The following is an 8,809-nucleotide window of genomic DNA, read 5'->3' on the forward strand; positions in this document are numbered from 1 at the left end:
TCAGGCATAGACTAGGCTAGGAGTCATTCTGTCTGGCTCACAAAAGGAAGAAGGTATTTGCGCTGGTTAGAAAGTAAACCTTGTTACTTGCTGTTGAAGGTGTAAGCACCATAGGGGCCCTAGATGTATGTGTATGAGTTTAAGTTTTAACCACTCTTACCCGTCCTCATAACAGATATCAGGGTAAGGGAAGGTATTTGGGGCACCAATTAGCAAAGGTATGTGCAGTACCTTATGTCAGGCTCCTGTTTGCTTCTTATCTCTAAGTTAAGCTCTTTTTCTCGGGGCCAGAGTTAATAGTAACTCTTGTGTTCTTTAACCCCCTTTATTATCTATGTCTTAGGTTTGTGAGGCTCATTAGAAGAGCCTTTCAACAATTTGCAGTGCTTTGTCTAAATTCTTCTTTGTAGAGTTGGAAATGTGCTTCTTCCCGTGAGGTATATGTGTGGGGAGTATCCATCTGATTTGGAACACTGTGAGGCCTAATCAATAACAGCAGACCCAGTCCCAATATGAGCCAGTAGTAGAAGGAGATGCCGGTTTCGCTTCATGGCAGGAGCTGTGCAGACGTCTGCCATTTCCTTGCTGTGACTGTGTCATCCGGCGAGGCTGACGCGGCTCCCAGCAAATAAATAAGTGAGGGCCATCTGCATGGCTCAGTCAGTGGAGTGTCCATCTCTTGATTTCAGCTCAAGTCTTGATCCCAGAGTTGTGGGATTGGGTCCCGTGTCTGGCTCCACACGGAGCCAGTATGGAGGATGCTTGGGATTTTCTCTCTTTCGCTCTCTCTGTCTCTATCTCAAAAAAAAAAAAAAAAAAAAAAAAAAAAAAAAAAAAAAAAAAAAAAAAAAAAAAAAAAAGAAAGAAAAAGAGAAATAAGTGAAGACCCTCAAAAGAAATTGCCTTTGCAAAACCCTCTGTCAGCTGCTCAGGGCTAATTCGCCAGTATGAATGTAAATGCTCTAAACCCATTTAAATTTTTTTTTAATGTTTATTTATTTTTGAGAGAGAGAGCGCGAGAGAGAGTGAACGAGCGTGAGCAGGGGAGGGCAGAGAGAGTGGGAGGCACATAATCCAAAGCAGGGTTCAGGCCCTAAGCTGTCAGCCCAGAGCCCGATGCAGGACTCGAACCCACGAGCTGTAAGATCATGACCTGAGCCAAAGTCAGATGCCTAACTGACTAAGCCACCCAGGTGCCCCGGACACATTTTTTTTTTTTTTAACAATGGGATTTGGAACAATTTAGGCCACAGCTGGCTTCTCCTAAAGATTTACCTAATCCTTCAGTCACCTAAAACTGGTGCTGTTTCAAATTTGTACAAAGATGAAATTGACTAGTTCCATCTGCCTGAGACTTTCTCAGAGCCATGATTCTCACCAGTATTGTTGATAAATCTAAGCCCTGTTAAAGTCTGGTGACACCATTCATATTCCAAGACCACAGTTAGGGCAGGTAGCTTCTGGATTGTGGGGCCTCAGACCCCAGGGGAACTCTGAGGCGAGTCCAGGAAGCCTCCATTCACATCGTCCTTCATCACAGCCTCGCGTGGAAATCATCCCGACAACCTCTCTCTCTTGTCCTACGTTCTCTCTCAATACACTCCTGTGCTTCTCATCCTTCTCCCGTTCACTGTCCCACTGCCTCCCTCTCCCCCGACCTTGCCATCATTCTCCTTTGGGCCGTCAGCACAAAGTCAGGACACCCCCAGGCTCCCCGTCAAGAGCACCGTCCAAGACCCTGACACCGTCACACTACATCCCATAACCCTAGAAGGAAAAGGGATGTCCATCCCTACAGTGACTCCTCCTCTTTGAGGTCTAGGTCTCCTAACCGTGCTGTCAAATGGATCACCCACTTGTCCACTCTGTCTGCTGAGTTCTCTGTCGTTGCTTCACATTCTTCAAGGATTATGGCATGTGGCTCATTCTGCCACTGAACCCTGAGTGCCATTATCATCTCCAGTGACTTCAAGGCCTGTGGAGATACTACAGTTGAGCCCTCGCCCTGTGGTTGCCTGACTTCCCATCGGTCTATATGTGACTGAAGTCAGCCACACCAACAGACATGTAGGTGACCTTGTGATCATTCACCTGCGCATCTTACTCCAGATGATGACTCACCTCTCTCCTTCCTTTCACACCCTGGTCACTGGAAAGAGTGACCTTTCATTCTCTATGTTACTCCTCTATTTTACTCCATCTCTTTATCAAAATGTCCATCCCAAGGTCACCAATAAACATCTCATGGCCATATTAGCTGAACATTTTCAATATGGAACTAACCCAGTTGATCTCTTTTTCTTTAGTTCCCCCCTGAATTATCTGTTTATTCTTTTCCCACTTACTTTATGTTTCCCATTTCCTCCAAACAACTTACTGATATTACGCAGAGTTGTATCCTCTGCCTCTTTTTTAGGACATATTCCGCCTGGTTGATCTTACCACTGTAAAGATGTCTATAATCACCCATGCACTATTAACTCAGAAATCTGGTTTTCAGGGTGCTTGGGTGGCTTAGTCAGTTAAGTGACTTCAGGTCAGGTCATGATCTCATGTTCGTGGGTTCGAGCCCCATGTCAGGCTCAGTGCTGACAGCTCAGAGCCTGGAGCCTATTTAGGATTCTGTGTCTCCCTCTCTCTCTGACCCTCCCCTGCTCACGCTGTCTCTCTCTCTCAAAAAAAAAAAAAAAAAAAACACTTAAAAAATTAAAAAAAGAAAAAAGAAATCTGTTTTTCACTCCAGCACCACATACTCAATCTCATATGGGTTATTCCTTTTTGACTTCTCAACTGAAACATATCCAGTCCCTCATCTTGTCCTCTGCCTTCCTCCCTCCTCTTCACTTTCCTCTCAGTGATCGGTCCTACCATTTACTTAATCTCACAGTTTACAAGCATGAGTGTCATTCTAGAACCCCCTTCCTTTATCATTCTCACATCCAGCCAACTAACATCCTAAATTTCTTGGGTCTCCTAAACATTTTCCTACCGCCCCCCATGCTCTTCATCCGTTCTAGGAGTGACATTTCAGACTCGTGATTTCTCAGTGTGGTGGCTACAGTGTCTCCCGAAAGGTCCCCTTGCTCCCTGTCTCACTGGCATCTCCCTCGGGTCCGTTCTCTACACGACTGTCGGGGTGATTTTCCGAAACCACACACATGGCCCCGTCATCTTCCTGATGAGAATAACTCAGTGTGTGTCATGTGACTGCACTATCTTCTCTCACTCCCCTGCCACTCCAAGAACACCCAGTTGCTACTCACAGCGACTGTTTTCAGAGCACTTCCTGGTCTTTCCCTTCTAATAATTACCTGTCCCTACACTGTTGTTTCAAACAGGGGTCCCTATAACCAACAGGGGCTACTCTAGCTGAGCTAAGCCACAGGTGAATTCATGAACAGACTCTCTGGGAAAGGCAGGGCACCCGGCTGAAGGCAAAGCAGGCAAGAACAGTGCCAAAAATATGTCACCAGTCTGCCCCCAAGCCACGACCAGCTCCCAGTGGACACATTGGTAAGAGCAAGGACACTGAGCAAGGCACTTTTTTTTTTTTTTTAAGTTTACTTCTTTGACAAAGAGGGAGAGAGAGCAGGGAGGGGCAGAGAGGGAGGGAAAGGGAAAATTTCAGGCAAGCTCCATACTGTCAGCACAAAGCCTGATGCGGGGCATGATCCCACAAACCATCAGATCATGACCTGAACTGAGATCAAGAGTCAGATGCTTAACTGACTGAGCCACTCAGGGACTCAGAGACTAGAAGCTTCCATTTGCACGGTCCCTGAGCGTGGGGTGCTTCCCTAGTACTATTTCCTCCTCAGGAATGGGCTCCACACATGGCCTCTTTCCAATTCAAATCTCAGGTGGGAATATCTGACTGCAGCTCAGTTCCCTGTGACCTAGTGGCCAGGAGACATGGGAACCAAGGACTGGCCTCCCCCTTAGCGGAAGCACTCTTGGGAAACAAACACGGAAGATAATCCAAAAGCAGCTGAATGGGCACAACATGTGGTTTATATCACCTGTTTGTTTATAACGAATGCCTACCCATCCATCAAGAAGCGTTCTAGAAAACATCTCTGGTTACACATCCCTGACCCTCTAAGTTTGGAGATCAGTCTTTTTACTGTCCCTGTGTCTTGTGCTTACCTCTTTGTAGACCTCTATGGCTGTGTCATGACTATTTTTATAAATGTCTCTCCTTAACCTCTCCAGAATCACTGATTACATATGCACCAGTGAGCAGCAGGAAGCACAAACTCTGAGCTGTAGAGTCAACAAAACTAGGAGTGAATCCTTGCTCTGGCAATTACTCTTGGGCCTCTGGAAAAAGCCTATTGTCTCATATGTAAAATGGGATCAAGAATACCCGGCATTTGATGTTACTGTGAAAATGAAAAGGAATGTTTATGGATTGCTAATCACAGTACCGGAACTATGAGCCCAGTAAACTAAACTATATTTATTTTATCTCTGTAGCCCTGGGCTTTTTGCTTCTGCCTAGGAAATAAAAAGCTGGAGGATAAAAGGTACTTTTCTCAAAAAGCCAAATAATCTACAAAATCATAACTTTTCTTGTGTGACTCAGCCAAGTAAACCGAATTCCAGAGGACAAGTCCCCCGCAGGACAAATGGGAAATGCAGTTTCATGTCTTCAGCACAGAGGACATGGTGTTCCAGTGGCAGTGACATTGTGGGTAAGAAGAGTTGAGCCGAAGTATTAACACATTCTTAAAGGCAGAGCGAGGCTATGATGCAGATGGACCCTGGACCAAGAGATTGGAACTCACTCCTAGGCTCTTTTTCGTGACCCTTCACCAAGTGCTCTGAAGAAAGATGGAGGGCAGGGTGGGGGCCGGTCAGAGATCCCCAGGTGGAGCAGGTGCACGAGGTGAACAGCGCCCACGGAGGGGGGAGGGCACTCAGCGTCCAGCCTGACTTCAAAGACACCTCTCTCCTACACGTCACAGCTCTCAGGGTACTGAGGAAGACCGGCAAATCTTACTGCCTCCATGGCACTAACAAATCACTGCTTCTGGAGAAGGGCCTGAAGCAAGACATCCTCTCCCCTGCAGGAATTCCTTTCTCCTCCCCAAGACGGACTAGAGTTTTGCCTGTGGTAGAGGGTTGGAATATGAAGAAAGTCTCATCCTCAGGGCGGTGGGGCTAAGGAAAGTGGCTGCCTAGGAACTGGGGCTTCAAAAGCACAAAGAAAAGGCTGATTTCAGTCAGAGAAACACGGATATCGTATAATTTCATGCACATGTGGAATATAGGAAACTCCACAGATGAACCTAGGGGAAGGGAAGGAGAAATAAGATAAAAACAGACAGGGAGACAAACCATAAGAGACTTAAATACAGATAATAAACTGAGGGTTGCTGGAGGGGAGGAGGGTGGTGGGTGGGCTAAACAGGAGGCGGGCATTAAGGAGGACAGTGTGCACTGGGCAGTGTATGTGTATGTATGAGATGAATCACTGGGTTCTACTCCTGGAGCCATGACATTGTGTGTTAACTAATTTGAATTTAAATTAAAAAAAAATGCTAGCTTGCTCCTTCCTGATAAAGCAACAGCACCTGCCTGCCCTGGAGGGGGAGGGGGAAGCTTTAACGGCTGGAAATTTACATTTGAGAGGAATTGACATCAGAATAGACAGACTTAATATTTCAACTTGGAGTGTAGGTGACTGATAACAACGGCCACCATTCCGTTCCTCGGTCCTCCCATCACCTCTGTGCTGCTTGGGCAAATACGGTGTGGGGGGCTAGAAGTGCCAGCTTTGATCCTTGCTTCCAAACACCTTGAGAGTCTTTGCTTTGCAGTTTTAGCTTCTGGCCACACCCACTGAAACAAGCCTGCACTACTTTGCTAGAAGATCAAATACCAGGAGGAGAGCTGTGTCGCCTCCCCCCATCCAGTCTAATCACCCCCACCCTGCAGAAGCCAAAGCACCTAGCCAGCCTGCAGACCTCACACACCTGGCCTGGATCCCAAACACCCAAATGAGCTTGGTCTAATTTCCTGTAAAACCACAAGCAACACGCCAAATGTTGGTGTGTTCATGACTGACACCTTCCTGGTGCCCACACATCACATTTCCTGCTGGAGAGAATGCATCCAGTCTGTCCACAGCAGGCAGAGCGATAACAAACCCAAAGGTCTTGGGGCGCCTGGGTGGCTCAGCTGGTTGAGCATCCAACTTCAGCTCATGATCTTGTGGCTTGTGGGTTTGAGCCCCACATCAGGTTCTGCGCTGACAGCTCAGATCCTGCTTCGGACTGCCAGTCCCCCTTCTTCCTTGCCCCTCCCCTGCTCACGCTCCTGCCCTCAAAAATGAAAAAATAAAAGAAATAAAAATAAAAGAAAAAGAAATCCAAAGCTCTTCGACCAAAGCCCTGCAAGATAAGAAGCTGCTGCTTCTGTTGTTTTTAAGTTTCTTCCTTCCAGAAACTTAGGAGGGCTCCACCCCAAAATAATATTGGCTATCTTCATACTTCTAGGAAATTAAAATCTGATCTTAAACCTAAACACCAATATTCCTTGCATTTAAGTAGCATTTTATGGTTTACATACATTTTATTAAAAAAAAAAAGAAATTCAGAAGCACAGGCAGGTAGGTCTTGTGGGCACTGGACAAACGAGATCGGATCACAGGGCACATCTAGGGACTTGTCACCATGCTCTGCGGCAAAGCAGAGCACACGTTCTGCTTACAGCCACACCTGCAAATTTCCACCCTTCCCCTCAGAGCTCGTGGGGTGAAATCTTGGGTCAGCACTGCTATGTCATTTGTCAGGTATTTAATTGAATTGATGAGGCATTATTTCCTTTCTTGTAAAAGTAGGGACAACATGACTTAGCTCAAGGATTGTTTTGGAGAACAAATAAAATAATGCATGAAAAGCAGCCAGCTAGAGGCCTGACAGAGGCTAGGCCCGGGGCCCGCACTGTTCCATGCTTACAAACCTCAATCCTCACAGCGCTGATCACTGGAAATGATGAACTTTCAGAGAGTTGGCATAGGCAAATTTTATTTCTACAGTAGAGGCGTTTATTCTGGCTATAGAAAAATAACACTATTTCCAAGTCAAGGTAACGAAGCGGAAGTACATTTGTTCCTTCTATGTCCATACTGCAACATCACATATGGTTTCGAGACATTCTTAAATTAACAGGGAACAAAGGCAGAATCAGGGTAGTACCTGTCAACAGAAGAGATGTATTAAAGCTACATTATCAGCCCTGACAATCAGAAATACGAAGTGATCGCGCGCAGTGATTCTCGGCGTTAGTGTGTGCTGGAATCACCCGCACGGTGGGAAAAGAACCTTCAGGGGGCTGAAGGCAAGTCATCAGGCTGCGCCAGCCCTTGGTCTCAGAGGAGATGCAAACTTTGCTCCCGCGTGAGGAGTGCAAACAAAACACGCCACAGGATGAGACCAGACTCTCACTCCCCGATCCTCATCTGAGCCTCCGATTCGGGAACAGTCAGGGGCACTCTGAGAAACTGCACACGTCAGGTCAGACGGGGTGTGATCCGGGCTTCCAGAGTTCGCTCACACACAGCTATACGGTCATCAGCACCGTCAGCACCATCCACCAGGCGGCACTCTCCCCAGCCCCGCCCCCCACAGTCCCGAGGACTTACTTAAAAAATAACCCTTGTTGATTTCAAGCCCATGAACTACTAGTACCATTTTTTATATACCGGTACCATTTTTACTAGCTTCAACCATTCACTTACATTAAAATTTCAGTACATGGTTGAAATCACAATTGTTCTATCTAAACCAACCACAAATTCAAAGAAAAAAAAGGAAAGTAAGCCTTAAACAGTGTGTGTTGCTCCTAAAGCGTCAACAGCCAGATGAACGGACTGCTTTGCAGAGTGACCTGGTTTAGGCAACCTCTGATGTCCCCGCACTGTGTGGGGAGTTCTCAGCTTATAGATGGAAACCTGGGAACAAACACTAAAATCATCCTCACTTCCTGCGTTCCGTATACTACACAGTAATGCTACTAGTTGAAGTTTGTGGACAAGTAACTACCCACTTAAATATCTGAGGTCCTAATGTTCTGGAGCTGTAACCAAAGCTGGAGAGGTGCTGGTCTGCCTCGGCAACACTGACGTTTAGTGTTGGAGAAGTCTTTTCTGAGGGGGCCGTCCTGTGCACAACAGGAGGAGGTGGGCGCCCTGGCCCTGACCCACCAACCAAATGTCTCTGGGGGCCAGGGGGGGTGTGTGTCAAGGTCAAGATCCGCCCCCCCCCCCCCATGGATGAAGCACGGAGCTAGAACTTCACAGTCATAACTGAACTCCAGTGCACAGGCCACACAGGACGCCAGGGAATTTTCCTCAGCAGAGACGGCAGATGACAGCCCGGCCCTGCTGTGTGCGCCAGGCACGAGGCTCACAGCACAGGTGACGCACTGCCGAAGCCTACGGTCACCTGCACAGACCCACCTCTGTCCTCTTGGAAACACCGACGTTCAACGGGAAACACACAGCTCATCCTCCACCATTTTTCTACCACCCGAGTTAGAGGGAAACCTATGGTTCGGTTCGCAGAACTCGGCGGAGCGGGGCCGCGCTCAGTCACTGCAAGTGTCCCTCCTTCTGGATCCGCAGTCTCTCCTTCTCCACCTGCAAGCGCTCCTTCTCGATCTGCAGCTTCTCCGACTCGAATTTCAAGAACTGCAGCCGCTCCTTCTCGAGCTGCAGGCGCTCGCGCTCCAGCTTCAGCCGCTCGGTCTCCAGGTCCTGCGGCGGCGGCGCCGGCTTGTCGCCCGGGCCCGGCTCGCCGTCGGC

General features: G+C 47.6%; 1 protein-coding gene across 4 annotated transcripts in view; it reads right to left on the minus strand.

Moving 5' to 3' along the window:
- Nucleotides 1-7,009: 7,009 nt before the first annotated feature.
- MSANTD4 (Myb/SANT DNA binding domain containing 4 with coiled-coils) overlaps nt 7,010-8,809 on the minus strand; it is a 6,398-nt gene continuing 4,598 nt past the window's right edge. For all 4 annotated transcript variants that reach the window (XM_029956127.1, XM_029956126.1, XM_029956128.1 and 1 more), the window contains exons 3-4: nt 8,465-8,809; nt 7,010-7,202 (exon numbers count right to left, since the gene is read on the minus strand). The exon at nt 8,465-8,809 is cut by the window's right edge and continues 393 nt beyond it. In XM_029956127.1, the coding sequence (XP_029811987.1) occupies nt 8,597-8,809 (213 nt within the window). In that variant the 3' untranslated portion in view covers nt 7,010-7,202; nt 8,465-8,596. The remainder of the gene's footprint in view (nt 7,203-8,464) is intronic.

The sequence above is a fragment of the Suricata suricatta genome, chromosome 11, assembly GCF_006229205.1.
Source record: "Suricata suricatta isolate VVHF042 chromosome 11, meerkat_22Aug2017_6uvM2_HiC, whole genome shotgun sequence".
Lineage (NCBI taxonomy): Eukaryota > Metazoa > Chordata > Mammalia > Carnivora > Herpestidae > Suricata > Suricata suricatta.